Source organism: Macaca nemestrina, chromosome 8, assembly GCF_043159975.1.
Source record: "Macaca nemestrina isolate mMacNem1 chromosome 8, mMacNem.hap1, whole genome shotgun sequence".
NCBI lineage: Eukaryota > Metazoa > Chordata > Mammalia > Primates > Cercopithecidae > Macaca > Macaca nemestrina.
Genome location: NC_092132.1, coordinates 55,361,867 through 55,388,609, shown reverse-complemented (window position 1 = coordinate 55,388,609; position 26,743 = coordinate 55,361,867). Strand labels below are relative to the sequence as shown.

Sequence of the window (26,743 nt, the reverse complement as noted above, 5' to 3'; positions counted from 1 at the left end):
CATAACTCTAGATTACCAGAAAAATATTTTAAACACACATGCACAGAGTATACTTTTACATACTTTTTACTTTTACAAAGTATGGTTAAATTAGACACTGCCATTGCTATTCTTATTTTACAGGGAAAAAAAAAAAAAAGGTCAGGCTGTCATTCAAGCAACTTCCAAAACCTTAACAATTTCTCTTGAAAAAGTTAAATCTGGCCTCAATATGAGTGTAGCAAAAATTAAAATAAATATGGTTTAATATAGTGGTATCTTAAGTATCTTAATATGAACACTTCATTATGTAATATTTAAAATAAAAAAACACACTGTTATAAACAGAAAATAACAAATAATATAAAAGCACTAACCCCTCCCATTCAAAAAAACAAAATAAAACCCCTCTTCAGATAAAGAACCATAGAAAAACTATCTTTATGGACAACTATTAACTATTTAAATAGGTAGATAGACACATATAAAGTATCTTCAAAATTACAAGTGATATTCAAATATAGGCAACATCATACAATACAAATACATGTATTTCAAACTTATCTCACCAGTTACAAATAAATTGAACAACTCTTTCCAGTCATCTATGTACATTTGCAAGGAATAAAAAAACTATCCTAAGACAGGAGTTGCCAAGCTACAGCCTGTAGGCCAAATCTGGTCTGCCACTTATTTTTATAAACACAGTTATTAGAACACAAAACTTTCAATTACAGTCACCGACACCATATAATGATATTTCTGTCAACAATGGACTGCAACATACGATGCTGGTCCCATAAGTATAAAGAAGCTAAAAAACTGCTATCACCTACTGACAGCACAGTGCAACCCATTAAGTGTCTATGGTGATGTTGGTGTAAACAAACCTATGTTGCCAATCATATAAAAGTATAGCACAGTAGCACATACAATTAGGTACAATACATAATACTTGATAATGATAACAAATGACTATGTTACTGGTTAATGTATTTACTATATTATACTTTTTATCATTAGAATGCACTCCTTCTTTTATATATATATATATACACACACACACACACACATATAAAACTTTAAAACAGTCTCAGGCAGTCCCTTCAGGAGGGATTCCAGAAGACATTGTTATCATAGGAGATGACGGCTCCATGTATGTTAGTGTCCCTGAAGACCTTCCAGTGGGACAGGATGTGGGGGTGGAAGACAGAGATTGTGATGATCCTAACCCCATGCAGGCCTAAGCTAACATGTATGTTTATGTCTTTGTTTTTAACAAAAAAGTTTAAAAAGTAAAACAAAATATAAAAATTTGAAAACAGAAAAGCTTAATGAATAATATGAAGAAAATATTTTTGCACAGCTATACAATATTTTAAGTATTTTAAGCTAAGTATTATTAAAGTTTACAGAGTACAAGTTACAGTAAGCTAAGGTTAATTTATTATTGAAGAAAGGTTTTTTGTATATAAATTTAGTGTAGTCTAAATGTAGTGCTAATAAGGCAACGATCATGTATAGTAATGTCCTAGGCCTTCACATTCACTTACCACTCACTCACTGACTTACCCAGAACAGCTTCCAGTCCCACAAGCTCCATTCACGGTGTCTTCTTACACAGGTATACCATTTTTTATCTTTTATACAATATTTTTTCTGTACCTTTTCTATGTTTAAATACACAAATACTTCCCATTGTGTTACAATTGCCTACAGTATCAATACAGTAACATGCCATATACATGTGTAGCCTAGGAGAAATAGGCTATACCAGCAGTTCCCATCCTTTTTGGCAACAGGACCAGCTTCCTGGTGAGGTTCTGGGTTTACCGGTGTGGGGAGAGGAGGGAAACAGTTTCGGGATAATTCAAGCATATTTATTGTGCACTTTATTTCTATTATTATGATATTGTAATATATAATGAACTAATTATACCACTCACCATAATGTAGAACCAGTGCGAGCCTTAAGCTCGTTTTCCTGCAACTAGACAGTCCCATCTGAGGGTGATGGGAGACAGTGACAGATCATCAGCCATTAGATTATCATCAGAACCTAGATCCCTCACGTGCACAGCTCACAATAGCGTTTGCGCTCCGATGAGAATCTAATGCTGCCGCTGATCTGACAGGAGGTGGAGCTCAGGCAGTAATGCGAGCAATGGCGAGCAGCTGTAAATAAAGATGAAGTTTTGCTAGCTTGCCCGCTTATCACCTACTGCTGTGTGGCCTGGTTCTTAACAGGTCATGGACTGACACTGAGGCTGAGAGATTAGGAACCCCTGGCTATCTATACTATATAGCCTGGCATATAGTACTCTATATACATAAACATAGGTTTATGTCAACACACTGTTAAATGTTCACACAATGCCGAAATTGTGTAAGGAAGCATTTCTTGGAAAGTATCCTTGTCTTTAAGAGACTACGTATTGTCTCTTGAGAAAGACCACATATCATCTATGGCCACTTTCATGCTACAATGGCAGAATTGAGGAGCTGGGACAGAGATCAACAGTCCTCAAAACCGAAAATAACTACTCGCCGCTCCTTTACAGAAAACCTGCTGACCCTTGTCCTAAGATATCATTTTCCCGGGGCTCCCACTCTCCCATGCTTTCTCTCTCAAGAGACAACCTGATAAAGGTATTACTTCCTGAATACACTATTAATTTATTGATAGAATAATAACAATAGTTTGGTGACAAAGAAGCTTTACCATGTATCTGCTTGCTCTGATTCTGTGTCAGCTACGCATGTTGTAGTGTTCACTGGGGCGCTTGGCATTAGTTTTTCATCAACTGACAAGCCTTGTGAAAGGCTTGGTCCTGGAGTTGTTGTCTTTAATCCTGTAAATCACACAAATAGGAAGAAATAATCACAACTGCGAGATACAAGATGAACATCTGGTCACTTAAAACTGTTAGACTATGCCATGCTGAGGGGATTAACTAGGGAATACTGCACATGGTTTTCTCCAATGAGTGGCACCAACAAACACAAAACAGTCTATAAGCAGCCTGCTGGCATCTATGACGGGCTTATCTAAACCAAATCATTTTTAAGCTACATCAGACCCTTTGTGCTACAGTATTATCAACTGAAAGAAAAATAAAATAAGCAAATTCTAATTCAAATTATCTTTTAAGTCAGTGGGCCAAAAAATTACATTTATTCCCCCACAGAAAGTATACACACCCTACCATCTATACAAATCAGAATCAATGGGTTTTATTTTCATAAGGAATACATTATTTGAAAGAAATCATGTAAAACCATCTTAGACATAAACTTTTGGCTACTCCAGAAAACCATAATGATTACCTCATCTTTTTATTTACCAGTTCAAGTGCCACCCTTCTGGAATACTTTTTCTTCTTAACACTTTTTAAATGTTTATTATCATTATTATTATTATTATTATATAGAAAGAGTCTCGCTCTGTCACCAGCCTGGAGTGCAGTGGCGTGATCTTGGCGCTCGCTGCAACCTCTACCTCCCAGGTTCAAGCGATTTTCTTGCCTCAGCCTCCCGAGTAGCTGGGACTACAGGTGTGCACCACCCTGCCCAGCTGTTTTTGTGTTTTGTATTTTTAGTATCACCACGTTGGCCAGGGTGGTCTCGATCTCTTGACCTCGTGATCCGACTGCCTCAGCCTCCCAAAGTGCTGGGATTACAGGCATGAGCCACCGCGCCCGGCCTGGAATACTTTTTTTGAATCTCCCACACTGAATTAAGAGCTCTCCAATTCTGCTTCCATATCACCATGCACATCATTCTATTAACAATTCAAGCCAGGTGCAGTGCTTCATGCCTGTAATCCTAGCATTTTGGGAGGCTGAGGCAGGAGGATCACTTGAGCCCAGGAGTGTGAGCCCAGCCTGGGCAACACCGGGAGACCCCATCTCTACAAAAAATAAACAAACTCGCCAGGCATGGTGGCACACACCTGCGGTCCAAACTAATTGGGAGGCTAAAGTGGGAGGATCACTTGAGCCCAGGAAGTCAAGGCTGCAGTGAGCCATGATTGCACCATGGCACTCCAGCCTAAGACCCTATCTCAAAAAACAAAAAAACAATAAGCAAAATTCACTTATGACTAGCTGGTTAACCTGTGTCAAGTCACTTAACTTCTTTATGCTTCCATTTCTTCATCTATAAAACGAGAATAATTATAACACCCACCTCACAAAGTTGTTTGGAGGGTTAAATAGCCCCTGGAAAAATGCTTGGAACATAGTAAGCACTGTGTCAGCATTAGCTGTTATCATTATCATCACTTTACTTGTTTACTTGCTACTTTCCCTTGTTAGACTGGTGTATCCTTGAGAATAAGGACTAAGTCTTGCATATTTCTATATCACCAGTACCTAGAGTGATATTTGGTATAGAGTAGATATAAAAAAAGTTTACAGATTAAACTGTTAACTGAAAAAATTTTTAAGTTGATGTTTACTAAATACCTAAGCTAAATTATTCCGTTAGGTCCTTGTGACATAGGATGTGCTTAATAAATATTTATTACTAATTCTAAATTCAGATACTTAAATGACTTCTGCCACTTTCCCGACGTGACCTCTAGAAGCTCACCGGCATCTCCTTTAAGACACATATCTCTAGAATTCATTTTCACTTGCACATAAGTTTGGAAAGAGTAACAATTATAAATGTTTATATAATCACTGAGTAATTTAATATAGGCTTGGCAAGGTGGCTCGCTGCTGCTCAGCACTTTGGGAGGATGAGGCAGGAGGACTGCTTGAGGCCAGGAGTTAAAGAGACCAGCCTGGTCAACATTGTGAGACTTCATTTCAACAAAAAAATTAAAAACTAGCTGGGCATGGTGGTGCACACCTATAGTCCCAGCTACTCAGGAGGCTGAGGCAGGAGGATTGCTTGCGCCCAGGAATTCAAGGCTGCAGTGAGTTACGATCATGCCACTGTACTCCAGCCTGGGTGACAGAGCGAGACTTTATGAAATAATAATAAGCTGATGACCCAAAAATAACGGGTGTTTGTTGACAGATTACTTACAATTTTCTCCTTGTTAAAAATACCATAAAGGCAGGAACTTGGTCTCATCTATTCACCTCTTTATTTCAAATGCTTGCCATAACACAAGTATGTAACAAATGTTCAATAAATATTTGTTGAATAACAAAAGAGTGAATATAAAAACAAAGGAAGGAGGAGAGAGAAGGGAGACGCATTCACTCTTTTCCCCCAAAGAGGTTGTGCTATAAAATTATTTTAGTATCAGAGGACTATGACTTGGAACCCACATAAACCTACCTACGAAAATGTGCTAGTAATACTACTTACAGTGTACTTTTTAATTCACTTTCATGGCTCTGTTTCTATATGAAATAACACATTAGAAAAAAGTACTAGTCTGGTAGTCAGAAAATCAAATTTTAGAATTGGCTTGGCCATGAAGTAGTTATAGACCTTAACTTTTCTCAGCCTTGATATACCTTATCTTTTAATAGAATGATTAGATGATCTCTAAGTCCCTTTCATCTATAAACACAATTTCAACAGTGGGTGACAAAATTTTGTTGCTCCACACTGGAAAACATAATCTTGTGTACCAATAGCTTAGTTCAATTATGCAAAATATTTATACCTACTACAAACAAGTACCATGCTTGCTGCTGTTAGGGGATTCCAAATTAGTAAGAGCCTACAATATATCTAGTGGCTGAAAGAGGCGTGCAAACAACTGGTTATATCCAAAGTAGGAAGAAACTCCGGCTGGAATGCAAAAGAGCTACTGAGCATAGAAACAGAATAGTTAAATCTGACTTGGAGGAGTTGGGAGGGAAAACAATTTAGAAGAACCTCACGAAGGAGGTAATCATTTGTAGAATGAGTCAGATTTTGACGAGCAGTACTGAGCATTCTAGGAATGGAACGTTATGATCAAGGTGAGGAAGTGTGGGAACTATAAAAAATATGGCACATGTATTCTGTAGAGAGGCTATGTAAAAAAGGTGAGGATGGGAGGAGGAAGGCTGCAGCTAAACTACTGGGGACTCAGAAGTCTAGACAAAGGGTCTTGGAGATTTATTCTGTGGATAATAAGAGCTAGTTAACGTTTTTCAGAAAAGAGAAGGTAATTTAATAGTGGCATAGTGAAATATTAACTGTAGAGATGAGTTTGGAGTAAGGACCATTACTAGGGCAATTATTAATACAATCAGCTCTCCAGAGAGAAGGATGTAGAGGGTTCAAACAGGGCACTGGCTGTGAGAAGGGGACAGTCACAGACCTCTTGAGTAGAAGCTGTAGAGTGAGAATTTCAGGTCTTGGTGATAAAACGGAAAAAGAAGAATAAAAAATGACCAAAGTTTCCAGTCTGAGTGCTGCTTCTTTTTATATAAAAGAAGACTCCTCTCTAGTTCATTTCTTCCCAAGATTATTCTAATTTAGTGGTTTCTGGAGTTTGTATCGGAAACAGGAGCTTAAAAATCAAAACAAACCAAAAAACTCAGATGTCTACGATGCATTTCAGAATGTTCTGAATCATGGAGAATGTACATTTGAATTAAAGATTGCTTCTGAAGCATAATATCTAGTTGAGAATTGATTTGCTAAACAGAAACACAGGACAGTGACCCCAAATGGGTGCTGAGACAAGGGGAGCTACTAACTTAGACCTAATCACCATTTTTACATGTTTGTTGTAGTTAAAGCCTAAAATTACTGATACTGGTCTTTTTTCTGTAACAGAACAGAAATCTATCAACAAAATAATATGTACAGCACCTGCCAGTTCTAAAGGTTGGGCATATTTCTAATAGACAAGGAAGGAGTAGTTCCTCCAAGAATATGGCTCTCTTTGGCGTCCACATTTAAAAAGTTCCCTTGCCAGGAGTCTGAAGAGTTGGTCTTTAGCTTTTCACTCTATGGATGAATTCTAGGAATTTGGTGAAAATATTAATCATATCACAATTCCACCAAAATAAGTTATTTGGATATATTTAAAACTTCACAAGCACTTAGGACTGTGTGTATTTGAAGGTTACCTATGTGCAGACACAAACATATCTAGTATACTCAATGGGATAGGATAGAGATAGCACTTGAATAAACATTCTTATCCAAATAATAAAAAAACAGCCTGTCAAATTGTATCAGATGTCTATCCTTTTGCACCAGCTCCCAATCATCCCTACACCACCATTTCTCAAAACGTCACACATTAAAATATAAGCCATTTGCACTGCAATGTAATAATGTCACAACAGCTTTAAGACTCAGTTTGAACCAATTACTTGCTATGTGACCTCCAGCTAATTTCCTAACCTCTCTGTCCGTCAGTTCCCTCATCTACGAAAAGTAGATGATGCCCTTCCCTCTATCTTATAAGGATTGTTTTGCAGATTAAAGTTTGATGATGTACGTAAAGTGCTTAGTCTAGTCTCTGCACACTCCAGAGGCAGCAGTTATTATTACTACTCATGGTTACTAATGATCGACATATCTAATAGCTTCCTGGTCATTAGGCCTAACAGCTAACTCCTTCCAAAGTTTAGCTTAGCACATTCCTTACTTGTTTAAACCAAGGTTGCAGAGCATGAGGAGATACACAGACTGACTCCATAGTGGCCATTCAATGGACTACAGTGAATGGTGCTCCTCGGAGTGTGCAATGCGGTGGTGCCGTTCTCTAACTTGTCTCTTTTTGCCCAAGTTCAATAGCTGCTGATGAAATAACTACAGAACAAATCCAGGAAGCAAATAATTTTATATAGGAATACAGAATGGATGCTCTGAGAGTTAGGCAAATTAGAAAAGTTAGTAGAGAGAATAAATGTAAAAATCTCCAAGGTAAAAAAGCAAGAAGAAAATAAAGAAACCATTTTTACAACAGCTTATTAAAAATTTTTTTTTAACTATGGAAACATGTTTTAAATAATAAAGGGGAAATAGTGACTGTCTCTGAATACATTGGCTTTCGTGATTAACACTGAGATTATTATAACGCACGTTCTTCATCTCAGTAAATGGCACCACCATCCACCCAGTTACTTACGCCAGGAACCTAGGAGTCGTTTCTAACTCCTCCACAGGAAAGTCCCACCAGGTCTAGTTCTAAAATATATCCTGAACCTGTTCATTTTTCTGCATCTCTACTACTATCATGCTGGTCCAAGGCACCAGGCTCTTTCACATCTAGATTTCCACAACAGCATTCTACTCATATCTCCTCTTACATTGCTGACCCTTAGAATTCTCCACCCAAACCTAAGAGTGATCTGTTCCTTCTATCTGGAATTATCCACCACCCAGATCCTCACAAAGCTGCCTTTTCTCATCATTCAGGACACACAGCTCAATTGTCACCACTTGAGACTTTCCTTGAATACCTATCTAAAACAGCCTACTACCATCACTATTACATATCTCACCTTGTTTTACCTGTCTTTATATTTGGCTCGATCTGAACTTATTACGTATGTTTGTTTGCTTGTTTACTAAATCCTGATCTTCAGAACATAAAGTTTACAATAATAAGGATCTTACTTTATTTACCACTTCATAACAGTGTCTGCTACATGGTAGCCAGAAATATTTACAGAATGAATAAATGAAAGTATAAATGGATGAATTTTAAAATATGGTGAATATGCTCACCCCTAGCAAGTATATAAGCAACGTATATTTAGCTTATCAATTTACATAATAAAGTTGTTAACGAATCAATAAAATCATGCTTTAATTACCTGTACTGGGATGGCCCCGAGGATCACAGTAATTCTTTGTAGTCATGAAAATCACCGCCAATCCAATTTCTGCTTCAGGAATAGGTCTAAGACCTTGCCTATTAGAATAAAATAGTTGAAGTATGATAATATATTAAAACTAGCAACTTTTATTAAGACAATGTCAAGATAAAGCAACCTCTTTTTTTTTCCTCCCAAATAATTTTATGGTATAGACAAAATTTCAAATGCAGAGTACTATAATAGCTTACTCGCTGGGGCACTGTTACATTGACGAGTCTACCATCTTTCATTAACTCCATTAACTTTACCTGTAAAAGAAGGGGCTAAAGAATATAGATCTTCCCAGCTGTACAATTCTACAATTTTGGGAATAAAAAGAAAACAGTACTACCCACATTAAACAATAGAACAGGCTTTTATGGCCAGGCATGGTGGCTCACACCTGTAATCCCAGCACTTTGGGAGGTTGAGGCGGGTGGATCACCTGAGGTCAGGAGTTTGAGATCAGCATGGCCAACACGGTAAAACCTCGTCTCTACTAAAAATACAAAAATTAGCTGGGTGTAGTGGTGCACACTTGTAATCCCAGCTACCTGAAAGGCTGAGGCAAGAGAATCGCCTGAATTTGTGAGGTGGAGGTTGCAGTGAGCTGAGATCATGCCACTGCACTCCAGTCTGGATGACAGCATGAGACTCCATCTCAAAAAAAAATAAAAAATAAAAAATAAAAAAAAATAACAACAGGCTTTTACAAACAAATCTATGGATACTATGATCCTAAGATGAAACTTCAAAGAGAAGAAAAAAAGAAGGGAGAGAGGAAGGATGGAGAGAAGTAGATAGAACTATACCTAACGTATATCTATACATGTGTTACAACTTTAAGTATAGTAAATCAAATCATTTTGCCAAATTTACATGTATTAAGGTATCTTCACATTAAAGGAATCTTACAGTGAACCTATTTTTTGTTGTTCTGTAAGGTCAATGACTGATTTTTATATAAACAAAAATACACCATTTAATATCATATAAAAATAACACCTCAAATTTTAACAAAGAACTACGACATGTCTTTTAATACTCATTGTAAAGTTGTTGTTGTTGTTGTTGTTGTTGTTTTGAGATACAGTCTCGCTCTTTTGCCCAAGCTGGAGTGCAGTGGCACAATCATGGCTCACTGCAACCTCTGCCTCCCAGATTCAGGCAATTCTTGTGCCCTTGGTTTCCCAAGTTGCTAGGACCACAGGTACACACCACCACACCCAGCTAATTTTTGTATTTTTAGTAGAGATGGGGTTTCACTATGTTGGCCAGGCTGGTCTCGAACTCCTGGTCTCAAGTGATCCGCCTTTCTCAGCCTCCCAAAGTGCTGGGGTTACAGGCGTGAACCACCTTGCTTGGTCAAGATATTTTAAATGGTTAGTTTGCAAGGTCTTTTTCAAATGCTTAATGTGTCTTTTTGTGTGTATTGAGCTTACTTAAATAGGATTCGGTTACATGTGCAATTAAAGTACTAGACTAAAAAAATAAAATTTTAAAAAGCTTTATAATCGAGTGATCACATATACCTAACTATAATTCAGGTAATTCAAAACTGGTATTTTATTACTCTACTAACTTTTGCAACTATAAATTATACTATGTGAATTAGTTATGAAGAATGGTTACATAAAATAGAAACGTTTTAATACATATTTAATAATGCTCTACAGAAATTACATCACCCTTAATGGAGAAACACTGGAAGCATTTATTTTAAAGTCAACAGTGAGATAAATGTGGACATTATCACCACTTCTAGTCAACACTGTTCTGGAGGTCCCAGTTGGTATGAAACAAAGAGACAGAAAAAAGAGGTATCAGAGAAATAAGGATTAGAAAGGAGGATGGAAACATTCCTTATAGATGATATGATTTATAGAAAAGACTACAGATAAATTATTAGGAAAAAAGAGGAGTCTGGCAAGACGGCTGGATATAAGATGAATATCTGAATGTCAGCTGAATTTCTTTACAGCAGTAGTGAACTAGAAAAAGTAATTAAACTGACAATATTCACTTATAATAATACCAGAGAATATGTACTAGCTAGGAATAAATACAGTAAGATATTCAAGATCTCTATACACAAAGTATAAAATTCTATTAAGAGATTTCAAGAAAACCTAAATAAATGGAGATACCACATTCAAGGATAAAAATAATTAAAATTTACATAAATTGTTCATTCTCAAGTTTACTTGTAGATTCAGTGCACTTCCTAATCAAAATCCAAACAAACTGTAGCAAAAGATGATTCTAAATGTAAACGAAAAAATAAAGGGCCAAGAATAGCCAGGATGCTTCCGAAGAACAAAAAAAGACTTGTTCTACCAGCTAGGAGGACTTCATGGAAGTTGTACTAATTAAGACAATGAGGTATCGGTACAAAGAAAGGCAGACTGATGAACGAAAAAGAATAAAGTCAAAAACACAGAAGTGCATGTACGTAACTTTTGTATAAAACAGAATTCCAGATAAGTTAAAAACAAATGTCAAAAACAAAAGATGGTATCGAAATACTAGTAAAAAACATAGGTATCTTTAAAGCACTGACTAACACAGAAAAGATTTTTACTATATAGCAGGTCCTTGAACAACGTCATTTCATTCAGTGTCATTTCATTATAACATCGGCCAAGAAAAAAAACTGATTCCGAACCAGGGCCGCTGTCTGTGTGGAGTTTGCACTCTCCCCCAGTGTCTGTGTGGGTTTTCTGTGTGTACTCTGCCTTACTACCACATTCCAAAGATGTGCACATTAGGTGAACTGGTGTGTACAAATTGTCCCAGTCTGAGTGACTGTGGGTGGGTGTGTCAGTGTGCTCTGCAATGGAATAGTGTCCTATCCAAGGGTGGTTCCCACCTTGCACCCTGAGCTGCTGACTAGGCTCTGGCCATCCACAACTGTTAACTGGATTCCGGATGACAGTCATTTCACACAGGAGAAAACTGGGCTAGGGGTAACCATGTAAGTTATTTTCAAAGATCTGGCTGGTATTTTAGATGATAGATTTTTTTCAGACACTTACTGTCTGAAAAATAACTAAATAAATAATTGGTGAACAAAATAAATGTGTATTATGCACAGATCAATAATGAGCATGTGTCACAGACCAAGGATTATGATTCATCCAATTCTGTGCAAGGCTGGCGAACAGGTCAGAAAAGAAGGAAAAGCAGGAGGAGATAATAAAGAGAAAATAATTAAATTAATAACAGGAAGAGTTACCAAAATTTGAGCTGAGATACCAGAAAAAGGCCTCAGCAAGAACAAAAATTAGGGTTGTATTGTTCCCCTGGACTTCTAATCTTCTCCAGAAGACACTTAATCTTTACCACAGATTTCCTATACTCACTTCTGACATCTAATCAATACAGCCATGGCAATCACCGATCCCAACGTTGCCCTGTTGAAGTTCGGTCAATAGCTGGCTTTACTGGACATTCTGCTTCATATAATTGCTCCTTCATTGGCTTGAACTAAGTTAACAGGTATTATTTTAAGTGACAGTCTTTCTCAAAATATAATACTGCACTCCCTCCAAAAAATGTATTGTGGCCAGGTGCGGTGGCTCACACCTATAATCCCAGCACTTTGGGAGACTGAGGCAGGCAGATGACTTGAGCTCAGGAGTTCGAGACCAGCCTGGGCAACATGGCAAAACGCACTCTCATAATAAAGAAATTAGCAGCAGCATGGTGGCGTCAACCTGTAGACCCAGCTACTTGGAAGGCTGAGGAAGGAGAATTGCTTGAGCCTGGGAGGTGGAGGCTGCAGTGAGTCAAGATCACACCATTGCACTCCATCCTGGGGCAAGGGAGTGAAACCCTGTCTCGACCCCCACCCCCACTAAAAACCCAAAAAACCATATCGTAACAGGAGCCAAGTGTCACCTCATGATCAAGGTACCAGCGTCTGAGCTACCTGGTACTCCAGTTACTTTTTTTTAACCTCAGGGTCAATATATGCTGAAAGTAAAGAGCCTGGACTCCAGAATCCAACTGCCTGGGCTCACATCCTGGCGACCGTGCTCACTGCCTCTGCTATATGCAAACCCCCTTCTGCCTCAGTTCCCTCATCTGCACAGTGAGGACCACAACAGTAAATAAAATATAGGTTGAGGATTAAATGTTTATACATACATAAATTCTTAGGCCAAGACCTGCTATGTAGGATAATTTTTTCATTATTATTATATATTACTGCTGTTGCTCTGCCTGGCACATTCTTTGTCTGGCTCTTTGAAAAAGTGGTCATAGGTAAGACATTGTCTAAAAGAGGCCTTCTCTGTTTAGAGTAAGCTTCTTCCCCACTGCCAGGTTACTGCTTCCTTTATATACATGTGTAATGATTTGTTTACTTGTCTTTCTGTGTCTCTCCCTCTAGACAGTAAGCTCCAGTGATGGCAGGGACCATGACTATCTTGTTTTTCATTATATTTCCAGTGCCTAAAACACAATGGAACTACAGTAAATTTGTGTTGTAGTAGTAAGATAGTATTTTTGTTATACAGTACATCTTCTTTTTTACAGTAGTTAATACATCTCAATTAAGTAAAATATTTATAGGATAGATGACTAAAATTTTACTTTCTATTTCAGCAAGCCTGTAAGAGAAAAAAAGAAAATCCCCATGGTCAGAAGGATTCCTGGGACAGGAAAAATGAATCTTTTGTAAGAAGCTGGCTGTGGACTTTTCAGGCATATAAACACTTTAGGACTCACCTTCTTTTTGCTACATGAAGAGCAATTTAGTCAGAAGACTGCCAAGCCTGGTATTTCTATAATACATACTGGCTTCAACAACGCTAAGACTATTAATACAAACTAAGGTCTGAGGAAAATCCTTCAGTTAGCTCTTTTACAGTCTCCCTCCACACTACAAACATCATTTCAACCAATCTGCCTTTTTTTCTGCTTTCCCATAATAGCCTATATAAGGAGAAAAATGTTTGTATGTCTTTCTAATGGGTAATAACCATCAAAGGGCAACTACATTTCAACGCTAGGCAACTGCAGAAAACCTTTCACCTTTGAGTTTTAACTTTCTCAAATGCAACATATTCTGTAAAAAAACTTAACACTACTTTGTTAATTTACAGAGGTAAACTCTACAAATTCTATTAAAATAACAAAAGAGCATAAAATATTTTTGAGTAAAACTGTCATGAATAAAGATATTCTATATCTAATATACCAAGTCACAATTAATTTTCAAGTATACTACACTATAAAACCTTTTATTAATTCTTGTATCAGCCGGGTGCAGTAGCTCACGCCTGTAATCCTAGCACTTTGGGAGGCCAAGGTGGGTGGATCATCTGAGGACAGGAGTTTGAGACCAGTCTGGCCAACATGTCGAAACCCCGTCTCTACTAAAAATACAAAACTTAGCTGGGTGTGGTGGTGCACACTTGTAGTAGTCCCGCTACTAGGGTGGCTGAGGCAGAGGATCGTTTGAACCCAGAAGGCGGAGGTTGCAGTGAGCCAAGATTGTGCCACTGCACTCCAGCCTGGACAACAGAGTAAGACCCTGTATCAAAAAAAATAAAAACTAGGCCAGGTGTGGTAGCTCATACCACTAATCTCAGCACTTTGGGAGGCCGAGGCAGGTGGATCACCCGAGGTCAGGAGATCAAGACCAGCCTGGCCAACATAGCGAAACCCTGTCTTTACCAAAAGTACAAAAATTAGCTGTGCATGGTGGCGGGCACCTGTAATCCCAGCTACTCAGGAGACTGAGGTAGGAGAATCACTTGAACCCAGGAGGCGGAAGTTGCAGTGAGACAAGATCGCGCTGCTGTACTCCAGCCTGGGTGAGAAGAGCAAGACTCCGTCTCAAAATAAATAAACAATTAAAAAAAAAATTATTGTATCTACTTTTACGTTGTTAGGTGAAAAGCAACCAAAAAGGTTAAACATAAAATCTCCTACTTGCAGTTTTCTACTAATAAAGAATAATTCTATACCTTTGGAGCATATCCATTATTGACTGAATCCATTTCTTCTGAGAGTCAGGAATTAAGGTCTGTGAGTTTGTTATTCCTATATCAACAACACACGTTTCCGGAGCCAAAAAGAAATTATGTTCTTCTTCATTTTCTTCTGTTATCAACCTAGCTTCCCCACCTCCAAAGACAACTGCAGAACTCAATTTCTTATGCTAAAAATGGAAGGAAACATTTTAAAAAGTAAAATGTAATAATGTCTTGAACACATTCTTATAAGAATTTGATTTGGGAAACATAGAAGTACAATTCAAGAAGACTTGGTGCTACTTCTTGAGTAGGTAATTTCAGCTCCCACTCTGAGAAAGTCCCTAGTTCAACAGGTCTCTGCAGCCCTGAACTGTTACACTCTCTGTGGTTCCTCATCACACTTCCTAACAGCACTGTAACTGTGGGCTTACCTGCATTTCTCCACTACAACATAAACTCTCTGAAACCCCATTTTGGCACACAGAACATATTCAACAGATTGAATTTCTTTAGTTAGCTTACTACCTAAAGAGGTTTAGCTTACTAACTAAAGAAGTTAAAACTAAGTTTCCTGTCCTCCTCACTTGTGTAGTTATGAATAGGCCAGTTATCACAGATTTTAAGAAACCCTGTAATCACAGCCATGATCACTGACTGGGCAAGTCTGGTGCCTAGGCAGTTTTTTATTCTACTTCACACTTTTACACAAAATCCCAAAATGAAATACATTAACAACTATTGATAAGAGTTAATAATGTATTCTAGTTTGTAATGTATTCTTTAGGAAAATTTAGCTTATAACATAATTACCTGTTTGGCACTCAAAAATATAAATGTTTTCCCTTTGAAGATTTGTTTTCTTTCCTGTCGTCCTGACAGATCAACATTTTTACTTCCAATAGACGGTTCATCAAGAGGTGGGTAAAAACTGTAAAAATAATTAAAGTATATTCTAATTACATACTACTATGTTTGCTATTAAATTTGTAAATGGAGTGACTATCTGACACTCAAAAGGCATAATTTCCATAATACCATTATAGTATTTTTTTTTTCTAAGTAAGAATTTTATCTGGGACAAAATGACAAAAAGCATCTAATTGCCTTTTCTAGAAATACAGTGGCAGGTGACACAAAGAGCTAGAATTGATCATTAATACCTCAAAATAAATAATCCAAGGTAGACAATCATAACAATATGAACATTAAACACACATGACTCAAACAAGGTACTGAATTACAAAAGGTTGAGAGAAACATCATCCATAAAGATCAAACTCTATTAGCATCTTGTGTTTGCTTAGGAGCCAATATCTATTAAAACGCTCATGTTTCAATTCTATTAACACAATCTATTATGAGTGTTTTGTTAGAGTTCTCTTTGGAGAAGTTCAGGAAATTTTTAAACTTACATTATTTACTCAGTTTAAATAAAATTTACAAAACAAGACTAAAGAATATAACATTTTAGCTCTTTAATGCTATAAGAACATCTTAATCATCCATGAAAATAAAGGAAAATAAGAAAATGGAGAAATATCAACAGCCTCTCATCAGTCTAGAGTTTCAACTTCCTGTATAATCAGATCTTTTGCTACAGCTGTTCATAATTGACCAGCATTTCAACTTCTCTCTCTTCCTTTCAGTAAAAATTACTAACCCATGATGATGATGATAAGGGAACAATGTAGGGAGGGAGAAATTCACAACCTGGACAATCAGTCACAAATCAAGAGTTAACTATCTGCAGAGATCAACATCCAGCATGGTAAAAACACTGTAGTCATTAAGAGTCACTATCCAGCATTTTAGAACTAATTACCTTACATCTTTCCCCTGGACTTCTCCTTGGAAACATACATGTTTCACAAAGGAAAGCTGAGTTATGATTGAACAGTTACATTACTTTAAAATTTTTTTCATAACTGATGCATGTATTTTAATTTCACTACAATGGATGCTGTAAGTCTATTTTGAAGTAATGATTTCCGGAAGCTGCAATCTCAAATGAGTTATCTGCAGGCAAGAGCAGACTCACTTGGCAGGACAGAATGCAGGCCACTGTGTTAGTTCTGGTTTTTCTAAATAACTAACTTAAAAATTCTATTTATTTTACTTTTAAAATATACAGAGAACAGTGGAAACTATTTTAACTGTTAACAAAAACTAAATCTACAATAAGAGCACTGGAAAGTTAATAGACATTCGGACACATAAAAAGGATCAATTTTAGTATCTCTTTGAATCTTTTTTATCCCTTATCTCGTAATAAATATTCCCCCATAATTTATACTTCTTTTTTAGTGTAAAACCTAACTAACACTTTACTTATATACAAATAACTAGTTTACCAGTTAGTCCACACAATAATGTAACAACACTAGGACAGATTACAGAGCCAGTTACAGACAAAAACAGTAAGTAAATGTTTAACACATATGACTATGTGTTACAGTCATATACGACTACAACACTATGACTGAGTAGATGTGACATTCTTCCTGCTTTCCCAAAACACTAAAGTTGAATGATTTTTAAATTATCTACCGCTTTATATTATTCACACTGTCATTCTTAATTATGCCATAGATAATAGTTTACAGTAGCCAAGGAGCAGCTAACTGTAGCTTAGTTCAATGAAGTCTGAGCCAGGTTCCTAAACATACGTGTACGGTAGCCTGTTAGGCCTCTCTAACAGCTCCACCAGAGTTCTAACTTTATTAGTGTGATTCTTTTAACAGCTGACTCCTCCACTAAGTGCCATGAGGGCAGAAACTGTAACTTTTTTTGGCTCATCATTATATCCTCAAGTCTATCTTGCCTGACATTACAAAATATAAATAAAAATTCAACCTAATAATTGAAAAGTGAATAAAAAGTATAAACATCTTTCAATTCCCTCAAGTATAAATTTGAGTATTAAAATTCCAGAACTTGTACAATATATTTTGGGTTTGTTTGAGAACACTGATAAATTTGAGCCCCAATACTTGGTAAGATCAATCTTGAACAAAAAAATACAAAACTGTATTATCTAGAAGCTAACCAAATGCTGGCTATGACACCAACACGAATTATTCTTAGTAATACATATATCTGATATATGATAGATACATTCATACATAATTAATACAGTGATTAAAAAACACTGTGTTCTAGAACTTCAAATACCTACATAAGCCTTTTTCTTTTTACCAGTGTAATGATGAGAATGAGAAAGAAGAGATTAGTGATGAATGTGAAGAGATCATTAAAAAATCAGTATTTCTGAAGCATTACATTCTAGAAGTTTTAAAGCATTTCTGACACTCTAGTAATTTAATAAACTAGTACAAAAACTGGAAAATAGGAAAGTAACCTGTCAGAGACCTAGGCTAGAGGCATATTGACTGAATATAATGACACTACAAATAAAAAGTGATCTCCAATTTCTATCATTAAAAAATTAAAATGTTTTGGGTTCATTTATATAGAAACTTCAAGAGCTACAAATAATTATGTTTTATTACATAGTAACTAGTACATATTACGAATCATACATTCTATAAAATGTATCTAGAAATTTTGCTTTTTCCCTTTTCTACTTAAATTCGTTACATGATCTTCAATAAATTTCATATAACCTACAGTATATCATCTTCACTTCTGTACCAAGATTTTGCAAATACAGAATTTTTCTGAATCCATGTATAATTCTGGCTCTAGAAACTGTATCCCAAGCCACACATATTTATTTGTCCAATATCTGGACAGCTGCTTATTTCATTAGTCCTGCAAGCACATGTTCATAATTTTTAGAACCATTTACTATATGGCTTTATTTATTTATTTTTTTGGTGATCTGGAAAAGGCTAGACTACAGTGACATCCACAATTTGCAAATGTGAGGTTCTATCTCCTGAAAAAAATTACTAATACTAGCTAAATTTCTTGCCTTCGATTTAAATTAACTATGTAAGGTGGCCTCTATAAGCTTCCTAAACTGTCAAACTTTCATTTAATGAGATTATTTCAGGCCAATGTGTCTTTTGGGTCTGAGATTTGACTACCAGCTGATAAATCAACCTGTTCCTGTTTCAAGGATGCTGGCAGAAGACAAACACTCCTGAGTCACAGCAAAGCAAGCAGCATGAGCCCCAGTATGCTTGCTGCAGGTCTCCTCTCTGACCAGGTGCCACAGGTAAGACGTAGGGGGTACATACAGTGGTGTGTGTTACAGGAGAGAGGAACACTGAACTTGGGAAACCACCAGTATTACAACAGGCCATAAGCAAGCCTACATTTTGTCACAGGAAGGAAACATTCCTTCATCCCTCGAGGTTTCTCACTGCAAACATACCCTCGAGAAATGGTCTGCGTAAAGGAGAGTCAAGGCCTTGCATTCTTGGCCTATTCAGCAAATTGTTTACAAATGCAAGGGACCCATGGAGGACTCCACCTCTCAAGAGTATCTCCCTAAAACAATACTTGTTGTTTGAAATAATTAATACACCATCCTACAACATGACTCTGTAAAAACTCAAATAAAAGCCAACTCCCCCTCCTTTCTAGGGGATAATCTCCTTACATTTAGACAATCTCCTCTATTAGACCACAGATTATCAAAATTGAACACTCCTTTTAAATGTATTCTTCTAAAAATGACTTCATCTACTTCAGCTACTTTGATGACAGTCAAGGAAAATGAGATATTGCAAATCATTTTGTGTACATGAAGTTATAACTGTCATATCCTGTTTCTTGATAACAGTGCAAAGATGTACACATAGCTGTATTAAATAAGACTGTACATTTTATTGGAAAAAAATATTATAGTATGCCTCCTAATTTAAATCCAGGACTAGCAGTCATACTTTTTTGGAACATTAGAGGTACTTACGTAATCAATGGAGTCACCACAATTTATTTCATATCCCTTTCATAACCCATTCCTTCTACTAGTTAATGTTTATAAATCAAATCTTTTTTCTGTTAACTGAGTACTCAAATGAGCTTTCAACAAGCACATCAAAATGGATCCAGATGGGTACAGGACTCTATTAAGGCAAATAACTACATACATTTAAAAATTTTATTATCAATTGCCATCATCAAACATGGGCTAATAGAATAAATAACCTGTTCTAGTTAACACCGAATTAGGAGTTATTCAACAATCTCATGGTAGGGATGCTGCATAGTCGTCATGTACATTGATACAATCAAAAACTGAATCTAGAAAAAAATTATGTTGAACTTGATCAAAAACAACCCTAGGTTAAACACAACTGACAATCTGAACAAAAAGAGGAATCAACAACTAATTCTAAAAACTCCAAGACCACAAAATATATCACTAGTAGTGAAAACTTATCAGACTCCTCTACCCTCAAGTATAATCTAGAATTAAGAATAGTTCATTATCTGTAGCCAGAGTCATTATTTACAAGATTTTATGTACTTCCTCAGGGAGACTTATCAAGAGGCTTCAGGGAAAATTGTGATTCTGTTAAAATACTATGCAATTTTGTAGTTATGTCGGTGAAGTTTCTTGAGGAGAGACCAGTGCTTTCATCTTCTTCTTCTTCTTTTTTTTTTTTTTTTGAGACACAGTTTCACTCTGTCGCCCAGGGTGGAGTGCAGTGGTGGGGTCTTGGCTCGCTGCAACCTCCACTTCCTGGTGTCAAGAGATTCCTATGCCTCAGTCTTCCAAGTAGCTGGGATTATAGGCACCTGCCACCACACCAGGCTAATTTTGTATTTTTAGTAGAGACAGGGTATCTCCATGTTGGTCATGCTGGTCTCGAACTCCTGACCCCAAGTGATCCGCCTATCTTGGCCTCTCAAAGTGCTAGGATTACAGGTGTGAGCCACCAGGCCTGGCCTGCTTTCATATTTGCAGGAGTTCAGTCAGGGTGGTGGGAAAAAATGTAGAGGGATGAAAACCTTGGAAGGCCAGAAGGTTTTACATTTGAAAGCAGCCAAATTCTCTTACACAATGCCTGAAAGCTTAGATTAGATAACAAGGGATGTAAAGAAACTGATCTAGGTAAGTTACTTAGCTCGGAACCTGGCCTTTTATCATTCGTAGGACTGCTCTCTCCGGATGGGAACCATGTTAATTATCCACAACTGCATAGACTCAAAGCCTTTGTCATTAAATCTATACTGAATAAATGACCACAGCACCAGCTAGTTGGGCTGTGGCTGCTAACTCTACAGCACCCTCCTCAGTGTCTGTGGGTGGCTCAGCCCCATAGCTCGCTCTTTCACTGGATACCTGTGTTTGAGTGCATTTGTTCATCTGTCGCTGGGTCAGGGTCTGTGGGTCAGACCTGGCACATATTCAGGGGTCTTGGACTCAAAAAACGTTAAGAATCCTCTATTTTAAAATCTGAGCATCTTTTTCCAGAGTCCAAATATATCGCATTATCTGCCAACTGGAGTATAAAATACAAAAAAACTTCCCAGATAAAAATTATAAACAAAGAGAAAAACCTGATTTTTGGTTATTTTTAACAGCTATTATCAGGTATAAACGGTCCCTAAAAAACGAACATTAAGCAAAATAGCTTATAACAGCTCAAAACAGATTAAAATTAGTAGTAAAATTTCTAACTGGCATAACATTTTAATTTTTTTTTTTTTCAATTTTAAGTTCTGGGATACATGTGCAGAACGTGTAGATTTGTTACATAGGTATACATATGCCATGGTGGTTTGCTGCACCTATCAACCTGTCATCTAGGTTTTAAGTCCCGCATGCATTAGGTATTTATCCTAATGCTCTCCCTCCCCTTGTCCCCCACCCCCCGACAGGCCCCGGTGTGTGATGTTTCCCTCCCTGTGGCCATGTGTTTTCACTGTTCAACTCCCATTTATGAGTGAGAACATATGGTGTTTGGTTTTCTGTTCCTGTGTTAGTTTGCTGAGAATGATGGTTTCCAGCTTCATCCATGTCCCTGCAAATGACATGAATTCATTCTTTTTTATGGCTGCATAGTATTCCATGGTGTTTATGTGCATGGGTATGGACATATACCCAGTCTATCATTGATGGGTATTTGGGTTGGTTCCAAGTCTCTGCTATCGTAAATAGTGCTGCAATAAACATATGTGTGCATTTGTCTTTATAGCAGAATGATTTTTAATACTTTGGGTACATACCCAGTAATGGGACTGCTGGGTCAATTGGTATTTCTGGTTCTAGATCCTTAAGGAATCACCACACTGTCTTCCACAATGGTTGAACTAACTTACACTCCCACCAACAGTGTAAAAGCGTTCTTCTTTCTCCACAGCCTCACCAGCATCTGTTGTTTCCTGACTTTTTAACTCGGCTAGGTAGGTATTAGTCTCAATTTTGAAATGAGTAAAATGGAGCTCAGAAAAACTGAGCTACATTCCCAAAGCTATGGTGCTGTTAATATTCTGGACTATGTGGCTCCCAAAGAGGGTTGCTGCACCACACAATTCCAGAGCTAACTGTGGTGTGATGCCCGGACCTGACAGATGTGCTCTTCTGATCATACCTCAGTGCCATTTACTGTCTTTCCATTTTTTTTCTTTAAATATTAGCATATATTTAACATTTGTTTCAGAGATACAGAATAACCAACAATTAAATTTGGGAAACTCTTTCTTTACATACTAACAAAAAATCTTCCATTAATAATACTTAACTATAACAGCAACTATTACATTCTGAAACAAGCATTAAAGAGGGACTCAACCTAAATAAAAATCAATGCTATCATATATTATAAGTGATATCTTGTTATATTTAAAATACATAATATACCTTTCAATTTGTGGAGGCTGCTTCTTGGACTGAACTGCTTTCAGGAATTCAGTAAAATATTCTGGCTTTACAATTGGACGTCCACAAATAAGTGCACATATAGTCTAAAATGAAGAAAACATGTGAATATATATATATTCATATGCTACCATTTTTTTAAGGAAAAGTTTTAAATTATAAACTACAAAGAGGCTGTTTACATTCATAAAAAATAATGTTTTCCCTTTCATCTCTCTAAATTTATAAAGAAGCCACAATCTATAAAACAGAAGTCAGTCTTTGGTCACTGCATCATTTTAGAACATAAATCACAATATAATCACTCAATTATAAGAAGTCACCAATTATAATACTAATTTTTAAAACTGCTTTTTTGGAAGGGGTGCAACAATATAAAATAAAAGTCAATTTTAAAATGCATTCCACTTTCAAAGACATTAAAGTGTTAAAAATTATTTAAGAATTGAGAAAATGTAACATCTGCTGCAGGGAAGACAGTATTAGGAGATGAACATGATATATTTTTAGACTAACTGTCTTTCAGAAAAATTATAACTATGCAGTAAAGCCTTTCTGAGAAAGTAAATAAAGAAATCACTTTTGGTAAAAGCACAAAATAAGTATATATAAAGTGGAAAAAAAGAAATTTAAACTCACATGTGAATTAAGCTGTAAGTCTCAAATATGATACATCCAAAAAACATGACAAACATTAGAAAATACTACAGTGGGTAATGAAAATAAAATTCAGAATAATATAAATATGCTTTTTTATTTTTGAGACAGGGTCTCGCTCTGTTGTCCAGGCTAGAGTGCCGTGGCGCGATCCTGGTTCACTGCAGCCTCAACCTCCTGGGCTCAAGCAATCCTCCTGCCTCAGCCTTCTGAGCAGCTGGGACTATAGGCACATGCCACCATACCTAGCTAATTTTAAAAATTTTTTGTAGAGAGGGAGTCTCACTATGTTGCCCAGGCTGGTCTCAAATTCCTGGGCTCAAGCAGTCCTCCCACCTCGGCCTCCCAAAGTGCTGGGATTAGAGATGCAAGCCACAACACCCAGCCATGAATATGCTTTTAATAACACAGGGTACTTCATTGTCTAAATAGGGGCAAGCAGATTTAGAGTGTCTCTCAAGTATGGAACCTGCAAGATATCACCTTCCAAAGTGAAAGAAAGAAACTAGCATGAACCAGTAATGTGCAAATCAACACTGTACTGAGTAATCTCTAATACACGTGACTTGGGAAATTAATTAGTCCATGCCTCAGAAAACAAAAGTTGAACTGAAAGGTTTTTTTGTTCTTCTTGTTGTTCTTGTTTTTTTTAAGTAGCTAATAGCAAGAAAAAAATGGTCTTTGACTTCCTTTTTGGCTCTAACATTCAATGACTTGAAAAATATAAGCTAATTGTACTTTCAGAAAACTTACCAAAAAAATAATATAACAACAAGGTTTTCTATTTTGGCATATGAATGATCAGGAATTTTTTTTTAACAAATTAATCTGTAAACCATGTTGGTGTGTGTAATAAAGCAATTCACAAGGTGGTCATCAGCATCCCACCCACTGGAAGTGCCAGGTCTGTCACAGACGTAGTAAAATATCTCTCAAGACAATCTAACTACCTTTGATCTTATTTCACACCAACCAAGCAAGTGTATGATTACCTACTCTATTTCTTAAGTAATATCTTAAAGAGGACTGTGCTAGGGCCCACACTTAAATATTGTGGTAAAGGTGCAACCCTTCTGAAAACCATAAATGGACACTTTGATTTGTAAATCTACTATTTGTGAGTTTATATGCATATACTAGTACTCTGGAGGCTAATCACACTGCTGAATTTATAAAATCAACTTCATAAACTTGCAAAAATAAAAAAACCCTTGATTACAGACAACCCCACCAAAGCACAAGTTGAGTTCCAGCTGAGCAGCAAGCCTTTCTCCATGATAACTCTTTAGCTATAAAATATAATTCTAGTTTAATTATATTAAATACTAAAGGATTTTTAATAAAGGAATCTAAGTATTTGTGGTTTTTTACTATAGATATTAATCTAAAAGAATCCCACAAACCTATAGTCAACCTGTTAAAAAGGAGATGAATCACCTGGAGACTGGAGGAAGACAACTTGATGGAAGAGACATGAGATGCTAACTTTGAAGACTGGCAGTTAATCTCTAGTTGCGTTGCTTTAAGACTGAAAACACAAACTAGGCACTGTCATAACCTTCTTGGTGGAAGGACACCAGAATCACTTTTTAAAATGCTAAACAAAATGTGAAATATAATTTTAGTTGCTTTGGCTTGTCTCAGATAATAAACAGGTTATCTGAAAAGCCACTCAAGACTAAACGGTATACAAAAGGACGGAGTGGGTATATATACATCTACAACTAACAGTTCTGATAGTCTTAAAGTAATTTAAAAAAAAATTCTGTGTATAGTGGGTAAGCTTAAATTCAAAGAACTTATTTTAACATAAGAACAAGATATTCAACCTACTTTAATGGTAACTTTCACTGATACCATGACAAGGTGAGTGCATTCTTCTGTCCAATTGTTTACAGTAAATCCTCCAAGTTGCAATATAGCTTGATTTAAAGCAGTTTTCCCAGACACATCTAAACAAGAAGAGCATGCAACCAAAGGCTCATACTCTACTCTGTAAATGAGAATAAGTTAAATAAAGTTATAGTATCATAGTTGCAGAGATGGCAACTTTTAGCACTTTAAAACTTTAAGCTCACATCATATACTGTTATCGTAACTTTTATTTATTGTTACCCTTTGTAACCTATGAAATTATCAATTCCTCATCATTATTAAGCTTTGTAACCTAGAAAATTATCAATTCCTAAGTCCTGAGTCCAAATGAAGAAAAAACAATGACCAAAAGTTAACATTATACTTTCACCAATGAGGAATTGAAGAAATATAATTTCTCATGAAGTCCCTCAGGGCCCACTCAAACTCCCATCACCATGACGTACAAAACGCACTAACCACCCCCGGCACAGAGTCCAATACTGTGCTAAGTAGGAACTAAATTACACTGTTTTAAATTCATTAATCAGAAATATCATTTTCCTTTAGGATTTGGCTGAAATAAAGCTGTCCATTTTAATATCAATTTAAACATTTCTTACCTGAATTCACTTTCAAACACTCCAAAAGTAATACTATCCCCCGACTTCAAAGTTCGGGAAAAGCCATTCTGCATTTTTTCCTCATTAACAGAGGTACCATACTTAGAATTATCTTTTAATGTCAATACAGGAATTTCATCTGTTTGACTCTGAAAAGTTAGAAAATAATTTAAAGTCTTTTACCACTCAGTACATTCACTTCTCAGAGAAAAAGGTTTTAAAAGAAAAAACAATAGGCAGGTGGCAAACCTCCCAACACAGCAGAAAATTACTGCTTTCGTTGCCTTGAGAGGAAGATCCCTCAACTAACAATTCATATTTCCCCTTAGGGAAGTTTCTTAATCCAGGATTACCCCTCCCAGAACACACATTTTTTTACTTGTGTACATCAGTGGGGATTTTCCTGACCCCTCACACACATTCGAGAATTTTTTGCTTTGGTGCAGTCTGTTTCATTAAAAACATGACAATTTCATTCTTAGATCTTTTTTTGTTTGTTTTACAGTATCAAAACCACATTGCAAAAATTAGTCCCATGAGAATATGAGGTTATAGGCTAGTGTTTCTGACTTACAGTAACAATTTTACTTTTTCTGCAGAAATTTCAATGTTTTTCTATACCTAAAAGAATAGAAACAAAACCTAAATAAAACTAACAAATTCAGATCGCATATATGCAATCTTTGATTAAAATAATGACTTATCTTTCTTATTCCACCAGCGTTATCATGAGTACAGATATTTATGTACTTTTTTAGCCCTTTTATCACCCACGCTTGTGATCAAAACAAACTCAAAGCCATTTAAACGAGCTGTGGGCCTAAGTAAGCATTTCCCTAATAAAACAAATGAATTCCCATTGCAAAAACTTGTGTTATATGAGAAATGCCCGTGTCCACACAGCTACATAACCTCTTTAAGAGCCAGAGCCATGAAGAACTGTTCATTGTTCTATTCTCAGGGTTGGCATAGTTACTGACACATAAAAACACATTACTGCTAACAGCAAAAACAGCAATTACTTTTGCACCAAACTAATAGTAAACAATATTTAGTAAGCAAATAAAAATAAAT

General features: G+C 36.5%; 1 protein-coding gene across 2 annotated transcripts in view; it reads right to left on the bottom strand.

Moving 5' to 3' along the window:
• The window catches only part of LOC105497284 (nibrin), a 62,426-nt gene that overhangs the window by 33,487 nt on the left and 2,196 nt on the right, over positions 1-26,743 (bottom strand). For both annotated transcript variants that reach the window (XR_011606384.1, XM_011768293.2), the window contains exons 3-9: positions 25,670-25,818; positions 25,026-25,185; positions 22,518-22,621; positions 15,548-15,665; positions 14,729-14,922; positions 8,712-8,809; positions 2,702-2,831 (exon numbers count right to left, since the gene is read on the bottom strand). Coding sequence is in view for 1 of the 2 variants with exons in the window: in XM_011768293.2 (XP_011766595.2) it covers positions 2,702-2,831; positions 8,712-8,809; positions 14,729-14,922; positions 15,548-15,665; positions 22,518-22,621; positions 25,026-25,185; positions 25,670-25,818 (953 nt within the window). In the remaining variant the exon portion in view is untranslated. The remainder of the gene's footprint in view (positions 1-2,701; positions 2,832-8,711; positions 8,810-14,728; positions 14,923-15,547; positions 15,666-22,517; positions 22,622-25,025; positions 25,186-25,669; positions 25,819-26,743) is intronic.